Raw genomic sequence first — 25,762 nt, forward strand, 5'->3', positions numbered from 1 at the left:
CAGATACCATACTTTTATCAGATCAGTTAAAGACACTTTAAATTTATCTCCTGCTTGACTTTTAACTTTAAATTTGATTCTTAATTTTGTCTTTCAATTTTAACTTTTTAATTTTAATTCTTAATTTTAACCTTTAATTTAAACTTTTAACTTAATTTTAATTGAAACTTTTCATTTTAATTTTAACTTTTACTTTTAATTTTAATAATTTGATTTCAAATCTTAATTTATACTTACCTACATCTACTACCTGCATCGAATAATTTATTGTTAGTTGTGATTTTTTTTACAATTAAATTGAAATGTTCATGGAAGCAGAGAGAGAGGGAGGAAAGTAGAGAAGCTTTACAATGTCTTCTCCTTTTTATGAACTTTTTATGTAATATTTTTATTTTTACTTTTTTAGAATTAAATTTTTTTTCCCCTCTCCTCCTGCATTCATTAGTGTGAAATCTGTAATTGGTCTTACTTTTTAAAATTGTTCTTTTGTACCTTGTTTTTTATATAAAGACTGTATGATTTCATTAATAAATAAATAAATAAATAAATTACCTACTCATCATAGAGGAACACTTTCAGATTACCCACTTATCATAGTGGAACACGTTAACGATTTACTTGTAATACGGCACATTGACCCATCATAGATGTGACACTATGAGATAACTTATCACAGAAGAACCTACACCGTTGCGTTTACTTATAAAAGAGCATATTGACTTATCATTGAGGTGACACTTTTAAATAACTTATCAAAGTGGTAACACTTTAAGATAAGTTACCTACGTATCATAGAAATACATTATCTTTGCTTCAATTTTGAAAGGGTGAATTACCGCGAGGTCTTGTTTGTTTTGTGCTCAAATTAAAATTATACTTATGGTTTTTGGTTAGAGAAGTTTTTTTAAAATTTTACCCTAGAGATGTCAGTTTGGGGTTACTGTGAAAACAATATTTAATAAACGTGTTATTTTCATCTCATCGAGAATCGAACCTGCGCCATTTTTATAGTATTAACTCAATCGTAGCTTTTACGGAATGAATCATGATGTAGGGTTCAAATGAACGATAAAAATAGTTCTCACGAATTTAATAAAATACGAAAAGTCTAACATTTTCGCTGACTAAAAATGTAATATTTTCATTGAAACTAATTCCAAAGTATTGTTTTCTGATGTGTGTAGGACGTAAAAGGTTAACCAAAGATTTAAAAAACGAAATAGATAGAAATTCACACCTGTGAAAATAAAAATGCTTAGATTATTGAGATTTTGACCTTTATATCGAATTGAGGTTTTAATATTATGTATTTCAACATTTATACTAGAAAATTTTATGTAACAAAGTGAAACAATAAAACTCCACCCACGCCTCTAAGGGTGGGTATAATTAAACGAACATTTCTCTGTGGTGTAATGGTAAGACGTCACTCGTGAGGGCTCCACTCCGGGTTAGATTCCCAGGGGGTGATCCCCTGAACTGGCACTGAACTTCCTCATTATTGTGATAATAATGAGGAAGTTCAGTGCCTTTTTTTATTTTTTTTATTTGTTAATAGATTATTAAACTAAATAAAAGAAAATATTTTTATTTTCATGTATCGTATTATCAGCGCTATAATTTTTAATTTTTTTATTTCTGAAATAACTCCGCGAGTGACGTCAGTTCTCCCGATCGTTTCGTTTACGGAAAGCAAACCGGATATCCTTCACAGCTCACGTATCATTGGTTGGTTCACACGAACCAGTGACGCCGTTCAAAGTAGTGCGGTTTTATAAAAATATATAATTTTTTTTCCTACATTTTCATGAAACCTCCCTTTACAATTTAATGCTCTTATTTTTACCGCGCGCAAGAAAACATTTTTTTCATCCAATTTCCCGTAGGGCTGAAGTTCCTCATTATGGTACTCTGAGCTGTATTTTGTAATTGGCCTTTGTTTAATTTTCTTATCAAATTACGACGGTTTGCTCTGCATTTAATTTTCTTTTTCATTTTCCCCTTGGCAGCAAATAAATTCACAACCCCCATAACTACATACAGTTTTTATATAATTAGGTCGGTTTACACTTCAGTTTATTCTTTTAAATTCCATGTTTGTAGTATGTTCCTAAACTGTCTTGTTATGGAGTCCCATAGAGAAAAAATTAAGTAGCAAAAATATTTTTTTCTTTCTTGAACAATTCATTTTCGTTATTTTACGGTAATTTGTACTGTAGTTGGAGTCATTTTCAATTTTACCGTTGATAAGCTATAAACAAATATTAAAATTTAAGATGAATCATTATAACCGTCCAAAAATAAATTGAAAAGTAAGAAAATAATAAGATTAATTCATCCGAATTACAAATGCGCGAAATAATAAAATGGTTTAAAATATATTTTAGGTAAGGAGAAATTGTCGGTCGGCGCCGGCGAGTCCGTGCGGCTGGTGCTCGAGAGCGACGGGACTCAGGTGGAGGACGGAGAGTACTGGAGGACGCTCCCCCCCAACACTGTCCTGCTGCTGCTGCGGCAGGGTCAGCGCTGGCTGCCCACGGGGGCTGACGTCATCAGGGCTGGTACGTACTGCGTACGCGCGATATCTGTACCATGCGAACTGACTGAGGTGGCTGAGGATTTAAAAGTAATATGCGTTCGTTCGTTTCAGCTATCTCCGCGATCCCAAAGATCGTATGCGAGACCATCCACGCGCTAGAGTTGCACGATGAGACTCCTTCGTGGAAGATCATGGACAACAAGGGGCGCGTCACAGTGGTGCTGCACTGGGACCAGCGTGCGGGGCAGGGCCAGGGGGGAGGGGCGGGCGCGCGGCTGTCCCCCTCGCGCAAGCTCGCCCCCGAGCGGCGCCCCTCGCTCGTCATCCAGACGTCGCTAGACAAGGAGCCGCACCGTCGCTACCCGGCCGGGCCGCAGATCACCGTCATCAACCACGACGAGCCGCCGTACCCGGGCCGGCCCGGCGCCGTGCACGCGCACACGCCCGAGTGCGCGCGCCACGTGCACCGGCCCGCGGCGCGGCCCGGCTCGCCGCCGGGCGCGGACGGCAACGGCCTGCCGGAGTGCGACTTCCACTGCTGCGCGCTGCACGAGGAGGGCCGCAAGATCGCCGTGCACAAGAGCGTGGCCACTTCGCCCATCCAGGAGGGCCACGCGCACGCCCAGACGTCCCCGCAGCCGTCCTCCCTGGCGGACGGGCGGCGCGCACAGCAGAAGGGCCACGTGCGGTTCCTGGACGCCGAGGGCGCTCGCCGGAACGGGGACAGCTCGGAGAGCGAAACGGAGAACACCGTTCTCGAGGATGAGCTCGTCACTTCTGATAAGTTCCTGCTTCTCATAGACCAGCTTAGCGTGGACCAAAAGAGACACCTCACCATCAAAGATATCGGCATCATTCTCGAGAGACTCAGTTCTAAAATTTTGGACGTGGAAAGACTAGACAGAGAATCGGAAAGTGACGATTGTTATAACTGGACGATAAAGGCCACTATCCGAGGAGACGCGCTGCGGGAGCTAGGAGTCATCTACAACGGGAACTACTACGCGATCTCGGAACATCCGGGCTACAAGGAGGAGAACGAGGAAGGTGGCGAGGAGGCCGAAGAAGAAGAGGAAGAAGATCGCCTCTGAGACGAGCATCGCACCCGCGAGGAATAACTCGAGAGTCTTACCCCGTTTCGCCGTGACGCCCGGCTACGCCGCAGCTCGTGAAGGCGGCCCGAGCTCGATAGGCCCGCGGTCGGATAACCCCCGCCCGGCCTTCGCTCGGCGCGCGTATGTTAAGTATTGATTACCTCCGTACTAGAATCACCTAGGATAAATGCAATCATTCGTTCTTCCCAGAAGTAAGGCCCGATACTCCAACGTGGACCACGAGGTCAGGCCCGACAGCGCTGATACTGTACAGCCGATGTAGGAGACTCGGCGGAGCGGCACACCGGTGCCCACTTGGCGAACGTGGATCCGCCGCCTCCGACACTACTGCTCTCTGAAGAAGATGTACGAATGTTCGAGAACCCAGCCAGTGAGTCCAGTAAAGGCGTATGAAGATGTCTCACGCACAAACGAATCCGTTGCTATTAAAATATTTATTTAAAACGGTAGATAACTAAAAATCCATTAATTAATAATTTATAAAACTATCGTGCGTGTGTGATGTTTTTATAAGCACATATCGATCCGAAGTGACTATAATTAATGTAAACTGCGAGTTTAACCGGAAACATTTTGTGTAGATTGAATTTTCAATTATTAATTAGTCAAACGCTACACAATGTTGATGTTTTTTTTTCAAATGTTTAGTGATTTTAAACGAGAGAAAATAAATGAGAGTGAAATATCCAATGAGCGACGGTGGAAGGGTGTTGCACACTAGTCGCAGTAAAAACTCCAATATATTAACGTTATTTAGAGTTGACAATCGATTAATATGTTCAATCGATGAAATAAATACTTTTATGTGTATCGATACACGGTTTTTTTATTATTCTAATTCGATTATATAAGGTAAATAAATAGTAAATAAAGCCAAATTAATGAAAATTTTGTATAGATATTTCTGTTATGACATGTAAATGAATAAATATGGAACTATTTGCTTAAGATTTGTTGAAGGGGGTGAGATATTGTGTGGGCCTATGAAAGGGCGTCTAAATGTCAACTTTCAACAGTTATTTATTACTTTTTATCACATTTAGACTAGTTTGAATTTTATACTTTTACTTATTCCGAAAATATTGAATGGCTGATTTAATCAGTTTCTTTTTTCACGTTACTTAAATAATAAATTACAGTTTATGATTGTTAATAATATTTTTTAAAGAATGAATATTTATTATACTGGCATCCTTTATTTTCACAATACATGATTCTAACATTGAAGTTTATAGCAATATACTGCATAGTAGTAAAACTATTTTTACTAAGTTACGAACACTGCTATTTGCATTTTTATCACTATTCTTAACTTTTATGTGTATCGTCAAACGAAAATCTTATAAGACATGTGCGCTAAAGTAATCTTAATAATTGTATCTTTCTAAAACTGCTCAATCTGAGGAGGAAGTGTTAGACACGTAAAATAAACTAGACGAAAACATGACAAGAGAAAATTGCACTTTGTAAATAAAATATATTTATAAACAGTTTGACTCCAAAAAACTTGTTTCTGACGTCATGGTAGGTCCACACAAATGTGAAAATTTTAATAGTACGGAAGTCCTAGGATACACGCATGAATATTAAAATGAAAAGATACTTTTCATTGGAAAATTGTCACATGTAGGTCTATATTAGATACGAATATAAAACAATTTTACATGGCATTTGCGAGTGAGTGTCATAGTGCGGCAATCAAAAATTGAAAATAGGACGAATTGGGTTGTCGAATGGAACGAAGATTGGATTCGAGTGAAGAAATGTGATAAATTATTTTGATTGCTTCGAGGGAGAATTTTCAATTGAAATTTCCATAAAAAATACGGACTAAAAATAGATTTTCCAATAAATATGATGCATGTTGTGCATCCTTTTGGCACAACACGCCGAGAAGTCCGTTTAAGTGGTAAATTACAGCACAGTATGCTTTAGGTTGCAAAAATCCATTACTTGTAATCTGACAGACCTTAAGCCAGTGAATATGCCATTATACCACGAGGTTCTTATAAATATTGTTTCTACATATTTCTGTCAGATTTTACATGTTTACATGCCATAAAATCCATAAAGAAAACGACACTCAAAGATAAGTAAAATAAACCATAACTCAAATTTCAATTTTCGAAACTATTAATTCGTTCAAAATTTTATTTTTTTTATTTGAAAAGAAGATTCTCCCCCCAAGCGATTACTTTAGTTGTAAAGATGTAGGAAAATGAAATAAGCGCTATTTTTTTAAAACTACCTGTAAGATATTTTCACCACGAAGGTGATGTAAGCAATATCAGAAAAAATATTCAATCCAATCAGTATTGTTTTATATTTCACCATCAGCCAAATATCTGTGCCAAATCACTACGGAGAGGTATTTTGAAAGGTTTTCAGGACTCTGATTTGGCGTTTGATGAAGGGTTTTGAGGAATGTATGAAATTTTGATGTGTGTTGCCGTACTGTGACACTATATTCCGTATGAGGGAAGCCATCGTAAGGCAGTGGATTAAGTAAGGTGATAGTGTTCATAATTGTTAAATACGTTTTTATTTTCTTTATAAATACAAATGGAGTGATTAAATGTTCTAACAAAGATTTTGTCTGAGTTTACAAGTCGTAATTTTCAGTTATCCATATTTTTTTTCTACAAATGTATTGAATAGTAATAACTTACTGCTTAGGAAATTTTTCTAAAGCAAATCTACATTCTCGCGAAATATCGCGGGAATGTAGATTTGAAAGAAGAACTATACAATTACAATATCAATCAAATTATATAAAAATCAGTAATATTTTGGTTCCTATCCTTGATACTATATAATAGGACATGTAAATGTACACTGTCTTCTGTTGTTCGCAGTCGTGGTGTTCCATGAATATTTAATCATTCCATGAATTTTCTAAACATTGTATGATATTGTTTTAGTGCGCGTTGGTATTTTTTATATCATGTTTTACAAAATATTTCGTGCTTTAATGGTACTTCTAATTCATCGGTGCACTGTTAGCAATTTACCTTTATTAAATTTATAATTATTGTGCCAAATATATCAGTTAATGATATTATGAAAATCTTCCGACTAGGTAAATATAATATTTAATAAATTTAAGTTATTTTCTCGTTCCTACCTATTTGTAAAAGTGCATAAATGATCTCAACTAAATATTATCTATGATTGCTATAATTTTGTGAGCGACAATGATGTCCGCTGTTAATGTTGTTAATATTTTATTCGGCAATTATTGATACTAGTTTATTTTTCAGTACCGTGTTTATCAATACTTTATAAGTGAGACAAGGGAATTTGTATATACATATAATGTACAAAATGTAGAAAATATTTTATGTAAATTATAATACGAATGAAATATTAATAAGAAATTATATAATGGCTACCGAAGAATTTCATAACCAATCTATGAACATTGCATTGTGATGAACATTATTTAACTAAATTATGCACTAAAATTTGTGTGTTTTTTCTATTCTTTATATGATTTATTAAAAACTAATTAAATCGTAATTTTCCGTAAATAATTCATATATATTATATTTTTAATAATAATCATTTGTTATAATGAATTTGAAATACTGAAACCCATTCGAGATTTATTTCATTATACTTACTGATTTATTTCGTCAATTTTTAAATGGTTAACGTAGATTTCTCGAATCTAAGTCATTATAAAGTGTTAAATGGAAGCCTAAAACTAACTCTATGATCAAGATAGCACGTATGTATACGATAAACAAATGAATTATGTATGTTTGTAATGTCAAATATATAAAATATTGTATAAATTAAATGATTACCTACGACAAATAGACTATGGGTTGCATACTTACCAATTTACACCATATGAAAACCTTTTTTTTATCATGAAAGCAATCTCAAAATTACGTATTTTATTGTATTAGCACAATTCAATAAATTTTTTATTTTCTGAGCATCACAAAAGTGTTCGTTATATGTATTTTTTCTGATATGTTTAGGTACCTAATTAAATTTAATAAACTGAAATGTTACAATTTTAATGTACGGTTATAGTATTCCTATCATTTGAAGAAATAAAATGGAGTTCCCTCATGTAAAAGTATTGATAAAAACGTAATAAAATATATACTGTGAATACGTTATTTCAATTTTATATTTTTTAAAAAACGACAATGTCAATCTCTTTCGATTAATGTCGAGAATCGCTTGAGAATAATGTTGAAGTTTATATTTGAAATTTGTTGAAAACGTCATGTTACTTGATTTAACAAAGAAGCGATGTTAAGAACGGTTATTTTTTAATATGTGTGTTGTAATAATATGTTTTTTACACTGACAATCTGTCAAATACAAAAATGTTATACTCATAAATCTGCAAAGACAAACTGCACAAAGTCGACGGATCTAAAACAATCTAAAAATCAGTTGTATTGTGTTGTTTTTTTTTCTCAGTCTGGTCCTATTTCTAAATTAAAATGACTCAATCTAAGTTTTAAACATATTTGTTATATGCGGACTGCAAAACACAGACGTGGATTGGTATTGGATTGAATTGATGCACCCGATACGCCAAGACTATTTATTTATAACAATTAATTATTAATATATTTTTTATCGTGTAAAATAAAAATGAATGCCGTTTGATTCATTACCTTTTCCCGGATATGTTTAGCGATCGTGCGAGCGAAGTGCAAATCAAAGTGTTAAAATAGTACAATTATTTTATGTTTACAAAATATACCTATGGCAATAGCTTCTTGCGGGTTGTGTTGATCTGTGGTTTTCACTAAAATGAATAGAAAAAATGTCATCTCTTATAACACTGCCAAATTAGGTAAATAAAGAATGATAATATCGAAAATTATGTTGCATTTTTATTTACGACTGTCATGACCCTCCATATTGCTAATCAATAGACAAACGAAATTTTTGAGCATTTATTTTCCAAATTCTAATTAAAACTATTTAAAATGCTGTCTCTGGCGCTGATAAACCTTAATATAAAGTAATATAAGTCCACAATATCAAGTTTATTTGTAGCTGCTCGTCAAACTGTTATTGACAATTCAATTTCATAAATTAAAAAAAATACTTACATGTTTATTTTTATTACCTTATACTTGTTTTTTATTTTTTACTATTATATCAAATTGCACTGTAGTATTGGCAAATACGCATTTCATAGAAACATATTTTTATTTCTTATTTTTTCGTGATAATATATGCTTGCTTGTTTATAATTTAACTTAAAAATGTCTTTCTTGCTTACCGTAACACTTTATTTATTGTTTGCCTTACATAATTTATTTCATAAGCTTATATCTTTGCATTTTTTGTTTATAGGCTTACTGTTTTTTCTTGCATACCTTTGTTATTATTGTTTTTTTTTTTTACTTTGTAAAACTTTTTATCATATCCTTTTTAACTAATTTCACAATTTTTTTCTGTATATTCTGGGTTTAAATATTTATGTTTTTTCTATATTTGCCACTGTTATACATTATATATATTTTTTTATTTTGTTTATGTACACAAGTGTTTAGTATTTTAAATTATGGTTATTTTTTTTATATTTTGTTAAAAGCATACGTCGTTAAACAAATAAAAACACTTCAAAGAAAACATTAAATACACGAATCAAACGACATAATGTATAGATAAATAATAATAAAAGGATTTTTATTATTGACCACTGGTAAACAATGATGTTTTTAAAAATATTACAAATTATAAAATTGGTGTGGAAAAACACAAGAAAAAAGGGTGCGTAGTTTTCACGATCCCTGTTTATTTATTTAGTTATTTTATAAGATAATTTAACAAATGTACATACAAGAAAACATACAATTTGAAGGTATTCGTCCATACAATGTTTTCAATATGTATGTATTTTTGGGAGACCCCGTGTAAGTTGGATTCGTTTCGACTACAATTGCAGAAGCCATCTTCAGGATAAAATGTGTATTTTTTAGAAAAAAATATGTCAACAACGTTTGAGTATGTCCAAATGCTTGCAGACTGGCTGGATTTCCTCCCTAGGGCGTTATTCATATTTGAATTTCTTTCATCAGAGAGGGAAAACATAATTATTCCCTTCTCAATCATGTTTTCTCTCTGTTGAAATAAATTTTTTAAAATATGTGTTTATGTACTTGTAATTTGTGCCGTGTCGCAGTCGGCAGCTGGCACATTTCGTGTCATGTTTGTAGCGTGTAGTGGCGGGAACCACGTTGAATGCTGCAATGGTAGCCGAAACGTCGGAACGAATCCAACTCACACGGGATCACCCGAAAAGATACATATTGACAAGAAAAAAGCTTGTTTACTTTACGTACTAAAAGTTTTACGATTTTAAAAATATTGTTGAGTCTGGTTTACTTAATCTTCTACTTAAAGCTGATTCACATTTTTAAGACACAATAATTTATAATTAGTTGAAAATACCTCAAAATTATTATTATTTTTATAAATTATAAGGACTTGCATACTTAAAGCAAACTGATTATTAAAAGTCCTATAGTCCTTTAAATGTAACATGATTAGAATGACAGTTGTCAGAAAAAGTGACGACATAACTTTGTAGTAACGTCAAAGGAGTTATTTATATTGACACACGAAAAATCATTTGTATCTGGCGTGTGATTTTTTTTTTATTACAATGCTTGAAACATAAATCAACATTAATATATAAAACCAGATTTAAAACTAAAATAAACTTAATTATGAATGTTGTTTTTACAAGGTTACATCATTTTGAAAAAGCGTTAGAGATGGGACAAATTGATCAATGTAAATTGATCGAATAAAAAAATAATTCATTTGATGTTGTTCATGAAAAAGGTACAAATGTCTCATTTATTGGTGAATATTTGTGTTAAACACACTACAAAAGGCTTGTGTTTGCGTTTTTTATATAAATTTTTGGAAGCAGAGTTTTATGATTGCATGAAATCATGAAATAACTGATAAAATGGATTTGATCAGTGATCAGTAATTTCCCATCATGAATGAGATTAGTTTGACAGCTGTCATTCTAATCAAGCTTTATTTTAAGGACTATAGGTACCTTATTTGTTCAGTAAAAAAAAATATACTATTTTGCATTTTTTATCATGTCACTATTTGCAAACTTTTATATAAAAGCAACACTAAGAAAGCTAATTTAAAAAATACGTCCTTATGAACGCTTTGCTAATAAAAAAATAAATACAATAAAAAATTTATATCTTGATCACTTTTTACACTAGCGGAACGGTGTGCATAATGACACAGGTAGGTAAAAAGACATTAACTGTATTCATATAATATTTTTATACGGAACCTTTTTAATTTAATTTCAAAAAAACTAATCTTAGTTTAATAAAATAACAAGACTAAAATTTCCATAACAATTTTATTACCTAGGTGTGCAGGCAATTACAATCAGTTAAGAATTTTCAAAACTCGAATAGAACATAGAATCGTCTAAAAAACCATCTCAAGGTCAAACTGTCAAATATATTTTCGATCTATCATTTTTAAAATATACATATTTGAAATTAACGTCAATTTCAAACATTAAAGAAAAAGTAATGTGCGAAAAATAAATGTAATTTTAATTAATAATTATAATTTAGTATTATTATTTGGTTATATTTCAATATTTCCTGATTGTTTTAGCGCATTCTTAACCGATTCCGCATTTAATAAAAACACGTTAGTATTTTGACAGTCGTGTTTACTTTTTAACTTCCCCGTAATAAAAAATCGCAGCGTGGAATGCATGTGTTGGAAAATTCACACCCCCCGTTGAGTGGAATGAACTCACCCCGGTTGAGTGGAATAAGCTCATCCCAGATGCAGCTGAAACATATCTCTTTCCCGCTCACGCCCGCGGTATCCTTCGGCGTGAGAGCGAGAAAGTTGCGTGAACAGAATTCACGAGAAAAACGTCCTGGTAATAGGGTTTTAGATTTTCAATTTGATGTTTTCGATTGAGTTAAATATTTTTACTGTTGATGAAATGTCGGCAGTTTCCCAAAACTAACTCTATTTAATATAAAATTCAGATAGCATAAGTTAATCAGTCGGTATGACTAATACCACGCTTTAAATGCGTTATTGCCTATGCTAAGAAAAATCAATTAGAAGTTTGACTCAACAAAAGTCTTTCCGGTCTGCTTTATTCATGTTTTGGACATGATACGAGTATAGGATATACTCATGAAACCATCGAAGTCCAACGATGTTTGAGTATGTCTAAATGCTTTCAGAGTAGCTGGATTTCCTCCCTAGGGAGTTATTCATTTTAAAATTTATTTCAACAGAGAGGGAAAACATTTTTGAAAACGGAATATGGAAGTCTAGGCATTAACAGGGCTTATGACCTGTCATTGGCTGGTTTAAGTGGCCACTTTACACACTGTATAACATTCACCATTCTGCCCATGTTTGAACATCCGCATTTCCTCAACTCTTCCATCTGTTTACTTTTGTGAAGTAAAAGAGCTGAAACCTTAATCACGTGGGTGTGATTCATCCGGCTGAACCAAATCACCTACTAGGCAACGCTTGAAAACAATTTTCCATTATTATACTTCTCCTTTTACCAGGTAGTTAATTCAACAATGTTTGAGCATATCCAAATGCTTGCAGACTGGCTGGATTTCCTCCCTATTTAAATGTATTTCAACAGAGTATATATTAAATATCTGGGAAGTATGTTTACTAGGGATGGAATGACTGAGGACGATATTGAAAGGAGGGTGAATGCCTGGAACAGAGTGAAAGGTGTACTTAAATCAACCATGGTAAATAAATGTTTGTCGCAAGAGGCAAAGTTAGCATTTCACAATGTCCTGGTCCCAACCCTGCTGTATGGGAGCGAAGTATGGTCTTGGAAAAACAGGGATGTAAGTAGACGTTGAGATCCGTATATGATGTAAGGCTGAGATAAGCATTATCGTCAAAATCAAGAAAGGAGCTCTACGTTGGTTTGGACACGGACAGCGAAAGAACGGCTAAAGATATTTACGATGCAAATGTTGATTGAAGCAGAAATAGAGAAAGACCGAGAAAGACATGGCATGACCAAAGCCAACAAATACTTGAAGATGGACATGTTAAAAGTCGGAAATAATCGGTGCGCGTGCATGAGAAGATGTATGAATGTAGAGGAAGCGAGATCTGTGTGCAAAGATAGTTGCGTTCTATCCCCTCTGCCTACCCTTACGGGGAAACGGCGTGATTTATTTATTTATTTGGTTTACAAACAATGAAAAATAAGACATAATACACATAAATATTGGAACAATAAAAAAATGACACTATTTATTTTTCATCAATTACATCTAAACACGAATTAAATACTTATTTAAATAAAATGAGCAAAACAAATCATTAAATTGAATAAAATTTATTGAAAACATTTAAGAAAAAAAAAAATTACGAATTAATAAAAGAATAAACATTAACAAAATACGTATTTTAATAAAATAATCAGTACAAATTATCAAAATTAAATTATTTAAAAAAAATCGTTCATAAATATAAAACTAATAAAAACAATCCATGAAATACTATTAAAAACAATAAACAAAATGTGCATCGAAACAAAACCAGCATTGTAATCCATCAAAATGAAATGTAAAAAAATAATATATCAATATTTAAAAAAGGCATTTTGTAAACACTTCTTGAACCTAAACAATCCAGTGCCCAAAATGTCGATATCTACGTTTTCAATGGTGTATAATCTGTTTATTCTTGACACTGGATTGAAGAAGGACACATTATTCTTAAATTAATCTACGCGGAATGTTTTCGGGTTCCTTAAGGTATGACGTGGGTATGACCTAATAATATAACACTATTTTTTATATTACTAAAACAGCTTGAACTTTCCAATTTGTGATAGTTTGTTTGTTTGAATTCCGAGTTCGATTCTCAATGAGATCACAATAAATTTAACTTCAGCTACCCATAATCCACACTAGATGATCTGTTATCTGCCAAATAAAAAAATACTTTTCTTATCAAATACCGACACAATAGCAATTACCTATATTTTGTTACAAAAGTGTATATGTACATGTAAAATCTGCGTCCAAACGGATCAAAAATACAACTCTCTGTGTGAAATAGAACCAGAACCCTGGACGAGAGTTTGCGAATCGGCGGTTGCTTTCAGGAAAAATCCTTAATATGGAAATTGAGTGGAGATAAATACGCTTCGTTGTGCAGTGGTTTGCGCGTTCGCCTACCTTGCTTGAGGTCCCAAATTCGATTCCTGGGACGGTTGCAAGAAATATTGATTAAAAACGCCGTGGTTTGTGTGTATTTGTGTGGGAGTAAGTGTTCAGGTGTGCGTAAGCGTGCGCATCATTAAATAGGAAGTGGGAGCGTATCGCCGCCAGAAATAATGAGTCTTAATAAATTATGGGGTGTGTCAAATATATCAATAAATTTAATAAAAGCACTATAATTTGAGCAAGAACAATAAAGGACAGAGTGTTGTGCATATAGGTTATGAAAATATTTTATCAAAAATCAAAGAACCTTTCAATTTAGCCCGTTAAACGATGTTCCATTGTTAATGGTCACCCTATATCTATTAAACTCATGCCCCTCCTTTTATCTCCTGCCTTTTTGAAAAATTATTTCTCCTACAACATAAACTATTTTCATAAACTAATCAGTGCATATAACGGTTGCTTAATAAAATGCATGTCGGGGTGCTTTTATAGTTTTATACAACAACGATGGTGAAGGTTGATAGTGGGTTTTGCATGTTGGTTTAATTGGTGTCCTGACGAAGAGACGAGTACGTCTCGAAACCGGTAGACATCGAAAAGTCGGTAAGTGCAAATATTTAAAAACATTTAGTTAAATGTTAATACTTTGAATAATTTTCTTTACCTACCTAGCCTCAGATAAACCAAAATCTTAAGTCTGGTCATGTCAAAAGCAGACAGAACCGAAGGGCATGTATGACAAGATGTATGAATGTGGAAGAAGCTAGGAATGTATACCAGGATAGACGTGTGTGGAGGTCTATTCTCTCTGCCTACCCCTACGGGGAAATAGCGTGATGGTTGTAGTAGTAGTAGCATCAGCATTAGAAACGGTCTATTATTTTCCGAAAGAAAAAAAATAATCGATCAAATACAAACTCAATACCAATTACCTCTATTTTATACAAATGTTTATACTTGTGTGTGTATATCCATCATAATTGGCGAATACAGACGTAAAACGTTCGAAAGGCGTTTTTTTAATAATAAAAAATGAAAATGTACCAAGTTGAACATTAAGGGTGGATAATGGATGTCGGGATCTAATGAGATAAGGAGGGGGAAACATTGTTCTGCCAAGAGTGAAAAAGGAAATGCTTGGTCAAGAACTTTTCTTGTCATAAGCCATAATCAGATAATTAAAACCCACTCGCCATGAAGCATTCACAGCAATGAAATAATTATGAAAACAAACTTCTAAGTTAATGAATTAAAATCGGAATATTTTCCATTTTTCATTGAGTCAATATTGGTGTTCGTTTGTTATTTGAATGAAATAATAGTAAATTTTTACTAAACATTATTAAATAATTGTTCATAACCATTTACCGACCTTTCTATGTCTACCGGTTTCGAGACGTACCCGCCTATTCGTCAGAACACCAATTAAACCAATATACAAACGGGTATGTATCGAAATCAGTAGACATGGAAAATTTGGTAAGTAGTTATGTATAAATATTTGATAACATTTAGTAAAATTTTTGACCACAAAGTGGATGCTTTAAATATAAATAATAGTATATTTTTATTAACTTGTTAAATTATTATCATGATTATTTACCTATAGGCACCCAGTGGTGCACAAGGCACTACATTAGTACTCCAACGGCAACGTATCTAGATTATTTTGGTTACGTGGATTAATCTCACCCTAATCGAACCCTAAGTTTACAGAATAGCCAATTAAAGTTGTTTTATTTTAATTCTTTAAAAAAATCGCACCGAAATGATGGATTTATTTGATATTTTAATTGGCTCTTCTGTAAAGCTGCTACTACCTACCTACCCTTAGGAACTTTTGCCTTTCCACCGTCGATATACTCGTATATATCGACGCTGCTAAAGAAAAAGTTACAAAGCGACTTGTAGCAACTTTACAGAATACCCAATTAGTTTTTTAATCACTAAAGAATCTCGTAATTTAAGTTATGTAGGAATCAACCTAAAATAATACGTATACATGATTTTTTTTAATAATAAAAAAAACTTTTATTGGGTCTTCTGTAAAGTTGTAAGAGGTCGCTTGGTAGCATTTTTTTTTCCCAGTGTCCATATATTTTTTACCGCCTTGCATAAAATTAAATTTCGTTGCACAATTACAGATGAATATTTTTTTAATACATTTAAATGAACCAACTGATAACATGTTTAGTTAAAATTAAAATTTATGTACAGAAGTACAGTTATGTTTCCCTAGTTTGCCCGCACCTAGAGTATTCCTCTGTTATCTGGTCTCCATATTATGATGTTCACATCAAGAATATTGAATCAGTTCAAATTCGATTTTAAAGAAAGATAGGCTGGAGGTTGGGCTTATCCAGAGACCTATATACTTATAATGAGTTAGAAACTACCTTCAATATATCTTCTCTTCAAGACCGTCAAAATAAATCCGACCTTATAGTCCTATTTCAAATTCTCAACTCAATATTTGATGCGACTGAACTACTGAGCTTAATAAAATTAAATATCCCAACTAGAAACCTCAGACAAAACTTACTCTTTCATACCGATAACCATAGAACTAACAACGGTTTTCATTCCCCTATGCCCAGAATTCTCAGGTCTGCCAACAAACATACCAGTCTTGATTTCTTTGATAACAAGTTGTCTTCTTTCAAACAATCACTGAATCAAATTCAATTATAAACACCTCTCTCCCGCTTCCACTCCCACAAAGTCTACTATAAACCATTGAGTTTTTTCTAATTTTGTTATAATCATTTTCTTTGTATAAATGTGTCCATGAAAATTCCCATAAATAAAATAAAATAAATAAATGTGTAAAATTACATGTTCTACGATACCAAAAATGAACAATTTTTATAATTTCTTACCTTAAACGTGATCTTTCTTTCTTTACCCTTATTTGCAGCTAAAAGTACATATGGCACCATATTTCTTCAAAGGCAGTAATATGATCAACACAACATCGGTGTCTGTACCTCAAAAAAATGTATACCTTTTTGGTTATTTACAAACTGCAAAAGGTTAATATTGCTTTGTACTGCAGATTGAATAAACACCTTACTATGAGTAGAATGAATCTTTCTGAAACTTCTAGATGTAGGTTTTGCAGTGCAGATAGTACTATTACTAATGAAGCCGCTTCCTCGGTGGACTAACAGCTCGTTACTTTAAGGACTCGGGCGAGGATGAGGAGATTTAGCAATGCGAGAACTAACTTACGGGGATCCCTCACAATAGATCTACTCAGGTCACAATGACGCCAGGAGCTCATTTAGCACTGACATCCATCTACGAGATATACCTAATGAATACTGATATGTTTCAGTGAATGAAGCGAGTAAGTTCGGGTAAGAAAGTGCAATTAATCATGGTCAAAGTATGAAATCATATGCATTTTGATCCACCGATATTAAATTTTCAATAAGTCTCAATGCGGCTTTCGTAAATGCATCTTCTTGTTGTGAGAGAAATGTAACACCGTATGCACCATTTTACGAAAACAAAAACACATCCATCACGATTTGCATTTTGAAATTCCTGAAATCGAAATTGTTTATTACTTTCGGAGTAGTAGTACAATTCTTCTTTAAAAAGTAAAAATAACTAAATTATAGAAAAAAAAACATCAAAGGTACATTATATTAAATAAAAATATCATATGTGTTAAATTTTGCTCATTATTCATTAATGTCTGCATATTTGCTTTGGTGCAGAAAACACTGTGTAATTCTTAATATTTAAAGCATTAACTTTGTGGTCAAATATATTTTTTAATGTTATTAAATATTTGTATTTAACCGCTTACTGGTAAGTAAGTGAGTATTTAGTACTTTGTAATTCAATTTTCTGTTACATCAGTCGATTCAGGTGAATATAATCCTATAATAATCCTGATGAATCCGCCATTCAAAATACTATTTACTCTACTACATTACCTATATATTTTTGTTGTTGTTGGATTTATTGAAATAATCTAATAAAGATTATATAATGGTGGTTTTATACTGCAATATTTCTACATCTCTACATCCACAAAATAAGTATGTGTGAATCGTGGCGCCTCACTAGGGCCCAGAACAGAAAAATACTCAGTTTTGAGAATTTATGACAACATTTGTCATTAAGCGGAGGCGATATGGTTGGCTGGACCAAAGCAAACCACGAATGCTTCCTAAGATCCTGCCTGCTTTACAAAGCATTAGGTTCTCGACGTCCTGAACGTCCGCTTCTGACCGTTTGTTGGTAGTTCACGTCAGAACTACGAGACGCGAACCTGACTAGGGAAGATGCATAGTAGCTGGCAGCTGACAGAGATGCCCGGAGGCTCTTTGTGGACACCATACGCTCCATAGTTTTTTAACATGTTGGATCCGGACATAAATACGTTTGTCAGTTGCTATGCATATAAGTAGATGGCGAGGAAGCGGATAAAAATCAGACCTTTTGATATCCATTGATTTTTTTCTTCGTGAAAATATTTTGTCGGTTTTTATTTTAATTACATCTTATTTTTTATGATTTTTCAAGATTTCGTAATTTTTATTTACGTTTCAACTTTTATTATTATTAATAACGTAACAAAAAAGGTCCTGCCCAAACACAGGAAATTCCTAGCTAGTCGGGATCTGAAACAATGAACCTCTGTTCATTGTGAAATTATTTATTTATTAATCATTGATTCAGATTTACATCCATACACATTTATATTGAAGAGAAGAGAAACAAAATAAACGAAAAAGTCAGTTAACAATTCACATTTATGTATATAGATTACATTTACGATTCACAATTTGTCGCCCAACTAGATAATAGTCCGTTCTAAGGCTAAAAAATTGTGAATTCACTGATTTGTAATGGAACATAGTAATATGAGATGTATAAAAAAAACCTTAATCATTAAGGAGAAATTAAAAAAATATTTTATGTTGGGTTTCCTGCAACTAAGTGAAATAAGTAAATAAACTTGCAGTCTTGCAATGATGATGATGCGAATTGTAAAAATATGTACACAATTCATTCTGTACAACACATTTCCTACGCATTTTTTGTACAATTTATTGAAGAGAAATAAAAAAAATAATTAAATACTTCGCGCGCAATGATTGGTATAAATAATAAATAAAAAATCCCTCTACAGTACTTTACCGCGTTTTGCACCTTGACAGACAATGTGGCCAAAGCTTGAAAGATCTCTAGACTGGTCCACAAATATATCGCTTACCGAACTGCTATTACCATTTTATTGGTAAAAGTGTCAACAGAATCTTCACCGTCGCATCAATGTACCCTTTTTACAAAAATAAAACTCCTCGGTTGTACGAAATCCATAGATAATCTTTACGGAGTCCTCTTTCCGTCGTGAGAAGGTTGTATTTTTATTTAAGGGATAAAACTATTTAATAAATTACCTACTTTTAGAGTATTGTATTGTGGCTAAAGGTAAACGGAATGGAACGGACAAAGGCAAAGGAAACGCGTCCGAAATTTGTATATGGTCATATGACTATCTTGCAGTGGTGAGCTGTGATTTGTTTTAGGTAATCTACAAAAAAATATAATTTATTTTACCTACATATAAGTACATAATGTGCAAGTAATGTAATTGTAAATGAATATGTTTTCAGTGGCTCTGAGAAAATCAACTCAAACAACAATTATTATCAACTACGCGATAGTAGCTTTATTCTATATTAGTTTGATACACTACTTATTAAAAGTTTATTGATAAATACCAAAAAGACATTCAGCAGATATTTTGATTATGATTGATTTAAATTTTATCGACTACTCTTGGTTTAAAACCTTCTCCTTATATTGCTTTTTCAAATTTTAAAGATTACTTGCTATACCTGTTATTCTTTCTTTTTTCTCTGCTGCATTGACAAATTTTTATACTTTTAAACTACTTTTAATTACTTTTATTATAAATGTATATAAAATCAATATACTGCTGCTCTTACTATAATGTGTCATTAATTTTGAAGATGTTTTTTAAATCGACTTAAATTTATTGTCTTATATTTCACTTAAAGATTCTTCTCATCGTTTCTTTGAATCCCTTAAAATATGTATGTGTAAATTTATGTTTTTCCTTTTTTTTAAAAATGTTATTACTATTTTATTTTATTTTTACATCTGAGCATGTTTTTCATTCTTTATTTTAATTCTTAACTTTTAATTACTTTTACAAATTTTCTTCATTTTTAATATTATTTCAATTTGTAAATACTAACTACAAACTACAAACTTTAAAACATTTTTTTTTTACTTTAATTTTAATTTTTAAACAACTTCCATTTACTTATTTTTTTTTCCTTCTCTTTTTGTACTTTCATTAATAGCCTAACATATAATTAGATTTATAATATGGAAACTTCACTGGTCCATTAGAGTAAAGTCTAACTGTGTAAAATATAAAACTTTGTAACTGTACTTCCCAAATAAAAAAAAATAAAAATAAAATAAATGTCAACAATGAGCATTGGCCGATTCCTTTTAAAATGAATAATGCTAAAAACGGCCACTGCAAACGTCACATATTTTATGTAATACATAATATGTCAACGGTATCCGATCAAAGAAAAAAAAATGCTTCGGAAATAATGTCCGAAATACTAGTTTCCAAATAGAGAATCTTCAAATAATATTTGTAATCCGCAAGCTTGTTTTAGTACTAAAAAAACACGATCAGGTTAAAGACGTAAAATATAGTGTATTTTTTTGTATGGAGAATAAGCTGAATTTAGTTTCATCGTTCACAGAGAACGGGCTGGGCGCTGGGCGCACTTTATCGATTGTTTGTGTGAAGATATAAACGGTGGTGGTGATTTATAGTAAATAGTAATTATTTCATTTATTTTCCAAAACACTTTTATCAAAAGTCAAATGGTAAGCTGTGCATAATCGCTTATTTAGACGATTCGCCCCTGCCATCTTACCACAAATACTATTGTTGAGTTGTTGGCCACCGCAGTGTTTTACGATATTATGTTTTTCACTTTCTGAACACGTTATTTTTATATCATCATTATTTAATTATTAATTTATTATATCGAAAACAAAATACATGACATTTAAATAAATAATAAAACTAAATGTAATCCAAATGCTTCCTTAACTATTTACAGCTGCAATTACAATAGTAAAATTCCAAATATTAAATGTATTTGTAAATCGTTGGACAGAGTAGATTCAATCAAATATTTAGGCATTTATAGAGATGGGAATTTAAGATGGATTTATCATGTCAAACATATTAAAAATAAATTGAAAAAGCAAATTTCCTTTTTTAAACTAAAAGAAATATAATTAGCCTAAAATAACTTGTAAAAATTTATCACGCAATAACTCAATCAGTTTTGGCATATGAAATAATTGGATGGGGATGTGCAAATGACACACTGATCAAACAAATAATAATTGCACATAGAGCTTAAATAAAAATCTTAAGAGTTCCAATCAGAACTAGCTCCCTCGGTGTATTAAAAAATCTTAATGTAAAATCTATAAAACAACTTTATGTAAATGCTCTGATACTATACGCACATAAACATTATTATCTACCTTCCGTTACAAATACAAGAGTTACTAGATACTCCACCCCGATGCTGCAAATAATTAAAAAAATAATACAACCTTGGGTCAAAGAGGATTGGCCTACTACTCGGTTAAAGTGTACAATCTACTTCCATTATCCATAAGGATAATTAGTAAGTACTAACAGTATAAAATTGCTATTAAAAAATAGATAGTGGAGGTGGGTTGCGCACGGATCGATGAGTGGATCAAGCCAAATAGGTAAAATGTGTGTATTGTTTCTGAAATTTGGTCTATTGGTCTATATAAATTGGTTATGTTTTTTATGATTATTTTAGTTTATATTGTTTATTACGTTTAGTTAGATTTCATTACGTTTTTTTATTATTTTTATAATGTTAACTTTGTTAAATAACTAATTTAAGGCATGTTTCACATTTTGTAAAATGTTTCCCTCGGCACGGGACCCCAGTGAAGGAACATTATTCTGTATAAATAAAATAACACAAACAATGTAAAAGTATTAATAAATAAATAATTAAAAAATATACGGCCTAAGCTAAATACAACAGTTATATGAAAAAAACATATCTACGAGAAACTGAACAAAAAGAACATAAAACTATGTAGCAAAAACAAACAAGGGCAATAAAATAATGGTATACAATATGATATATTCATAAACACGATCAACATATAAGACTTTGAGCTAACCCATGCCAATTTATCTTATAAATACTTGATTAAAAACGAATTCGCTGTTTTATATGCGATAGATCAGCAAGTGTTTAATTTATAAAAAACTATGGCCGTCTTCTAGAATGACCCTAATGTAAAAATTATTAATACGAATATGTACGTACATACAAAAATATTAACCTTGTAAAGAAATACACTATTTTTAATTAAATAAAGAGTGATAAACCACATCAATGCACCATGAGGTGCGGATATGAAACAATAGTGATGCTGATAGATGTGTTAGATACTTACAATGTTTGAAAAATATTTTTTAAATTGACATATATATTACGTACAACGGACAACAGATGTGGAGAACAGTAAGAAAATATAGAAGTCACGGCATTTACGAGGGTTATGACCTGTTGTTGAATGGTTTAAGTGATCACTTGTCAGAATTGCAGCTTCCATCATCCCGATTGATATCAACGTCATAACACTATAAAAAAACTAATCACAAAACTAACCCATTAAATATTATTTCGCATGTTGAGATGACTATCTATCCACATGCGTCGAATAGCGCTGGCTGCGGTGGACGAGTGGAGTGAGCGGGGCGCGGGTGGGGTGTACCCGGAGCCCGGGGTGGGCGAGGGCCCAGTGCAACGAGCGCAGCCCTGGCCGCCCCACTGGCCCAGATCTCCTCCCCCTCGGTGCGCCCCTGGCGGGTCACGAGGCCAATCATCTTAACACTCCCCTAATCGTTTTTACGTCGACAAGCGTTGATAGTAAAGTATTGTATACAATCAATTAAGATAGTTTTTTATGACTTTAATTTCAGTAAAAACAATATCGATCCATCGGCAAAATTTATTTTTTAATGGACCATCTCAAACAAAGCAATTTATTTTTTTTATTTACCGTCAGCGCTGTGATTTTGAAATTACTCCGCGCGTGATGTCACAAGTTCTCTCGGTGAGTTCTGATTGGTCAGTTAGCTTCCCGTAAATCAGAAATCTGTCACAATCCTATCGGCAGCCATCGAGTTAAAAACACTCGTCCAGGATTCAAATTCTGTTTCACAATCAGAACTGTATTCTTCATTACATATATATTGAGCCATGATTGCGAAAACATCGTAATGGAGTATTTTAGAGCAATATTTTATGGGAGAATATTTTTGACTTCGAGAGCCAAAATTTGTTGCGAATATTTATTTTGTTGATATTAATAATATACTCGTAAATATGAAGAACTTCAGGTGCCACGGGAAAAAATATAAAAAATATTTTCTTACACGTGGTAAAAATTAGAGCATTCAATTATTACCATCATCAACATTCCCTTTCTTCACCTAATGGTGCATAAGGCACGGCATTGGTACACCAATCGCTGAATATTTTAATAATTTTTGTTACATGAAAGTAAGATGATCAATCTAATGCTTCAGGTGCCAGTCCAGGGACTTTGGGTAAATCATAATAACGCAAATATTTATTTAAATATATACAGGGTGTTCTTTAAACCTTGTCACATCCGAAATCACGATGATCAGTATGGGCAAGAAGACATTAGCATATTTAAAAAAAAAATTAGAATAAAGAAAATTTTCAAAAATAAAATATTAATCATAACTATTATCTAAAAAATTATTTTCATGTGCCAATATGTCTTCTTCCTCATACTGATCATCGTGGTTTCAGGGTTTAATGAACACGCTGTATATATTTAATATATATACATATTACGAAGTTACTTAAAAATGTTTGAAAAAAATCCTAAAAAATACTTTTATAAAAAACCAATTAGCAGAATTCACCAAAGAGAACTTTTAATGATCATAGCGCTGATAGTACGATAAACATATATATTTTTTATTTTTTTTTGGCTTGTTTGATAGTTTATCAACAATTTTTATTTTAAACCACTGAATTCCTCGTTTGCCAAACTCGCGAAATATCGCATTGTAAGGCCACCTTTTAAATCAATAGTTTCTCTAGACTCTTCCTGGATTCGAGCCTGGGACATCGGCATGGATACAAAAGCGTCAACCATTACACTAGTAGGCGGACTTTCTCCACCAGATAATTTTTTTCAAGATTTTTACCTTAGCTTGACTGGACTATATGCGAGAATAATGTACACTAGAACCTATTTTTTTACGGGGGATACGTTACACATAGTATCTTTTAAACAAAATATACTAAAAACAAATAAAAAACAATATTAGGTGGATCTGATTGTATAAAAATTACTTCGAAATTTTAAAACATGAACTGTTACTAGTAATGTTACTAGTTATTATTTGAGATGAAACGGTAAATAAAAAATGATTTTTCAATTCAAAATGTACTCGCATTAAAAAAAACGCAAAGGGTGAAACTACGCAAAACCATTATAACTATTTAATTAATAAACACATTAATCGATAATATCATGAAAATATTTTAACCGTTTTCAACTATAAGAGAAATTCGAGTATCGGGGTGGTTTTTACTTTTTTACTAGACAATGAGCCGGATATCCGGCCGCCAGATATCCGGCTATCCAGCCTAGGGGCTTTCCGGATATCCGGAATCCGGCCAAACCACTATCCGTTTCATAACTAGTCGTTATCACCCTTCACTTGCGCATACCTCTCTGTGTCTAGAAAGTAAACAAGTGTATGTGTGAAATTAAAAGATGAATGATATAATATTATTTTATAAAAAAGCATTATTACATTTTTTATTTTAAAAAAATAAAATTTTACCGTATTATTTCGAAACAAATGTGACTCTCTATTTTGCTTTTTTTTTGAAACTCGATCTTTTTTTTGCAGTTCGTTCGAACACCAGGGTAATAATTTAATTCGCCAAGTTGCCAAATTTAAAAGCTTCGGTTAGCGGAAAGCTTTATACGGTTGCTATAAATTTTCCTTGCGAAAAAGGCAGGTACTGCATGTGTTCGCCGGAGCACTTAGATTTACCTATACCGGATTAAGTAAAAATCCAGCCGATTCTAATCTAGCCAATTAAATAAAATAAATGAACAGTCTATTGGAAGTTTGACAAATTATATTTGCAACAATAGCAATATACAAAATTCCCTTATAAATGAAGAATGCAGTTCTGTGTGTGAAATACATTTAGAAACCGGGACGAGTGTTTGGCTCGATGTCAACTCTCAGTTTAAAATGAAAGAGAAAATTAAGTACGGATAAATCAGCCTCGAGGTGTACTGGTTAGTGCATTTTCCTACCATTTCTGAGGTCCTGGGTTCGATTCCCGGCAAGGTTTTTTTTTAATACGTGAATTGCATCATTCTTTCACCTTGCTCGTAATGTACAAGGTTTATATTTACTTCAAAGGGATAGGTATTTATTTGTTTACTTAAAGAAAAAACACTTATTCTATTAAATTTACTTCAATGAAAAACTTTGTTTAGTTATTTAGTTGATATATTATGTAAGGATCGGGTGGGAGGTTTCGGCTGTGGCCTGTTTCTGGAGCCTCTCCGCATTTACTCTAGTGGCGAGAAAACCACAGAAAACTCGTCAGGAGAAGGCGGACTGTTGAAATTCATCAACAGATTTTCCGATCCACTTGAAGAGTGTTCGGCATTTGGTGTCCTGCTAGCATTGATACCTTTTATTGCCTTTACTATATATATCATGT

The 25,762-nt window shown here is 32.7% G+C and overlaps 1 protein-coding gene across 2 annotated transcripts in view; it reads left to right on the forward strand.

The window, feature by feature from the left end:
* The window catches only part of Drep2 (DNA fragmentation factor-related protein 2), a 28,476-nt gene extending 19,970 nt beyond the window's left edge, over positions 1 to 8,506 (forward strand). For both annotated transcript variants that reach the window (XM_088243634.1, XM_088243633.1), the window contains exons 3-4: positions 2,388 to 2,561; positions 2,651 to 8,506. In XM_088243634.1, the coding sequence (XP_088099760.1) occupies positions 2,388 to 2,561; positions 2,651 to 3,630 (1,154 nt within the window). In that variant the 3' untranslated portion in view covers positions 3,631 to 8,506. The remainder of the gene's footprint in view (positions 1 to 2,387; positions 2,562 to 2,650) is intronic.
* Positions 8,507 to 25,762: the final 17,256 nt, after the last annotated feature.

This window comes from Micrasema longulum, unplaced genomic scaffold (assembly GCF_059751315.1).
Source record: "Micrasema longulum isolate JH-2025_06_02 unplaced genomic scaffold, ASM5975131v1 h1tg000222l, whole genome shotgun sequence".
NCBI classification, from domain to species: domain Eukaryota; kingdom Metazoa; phylum Arthropoda; class Insecta; order Trichoptera; family Brachycentridae; genus Micrasema; species Micrasema longulum.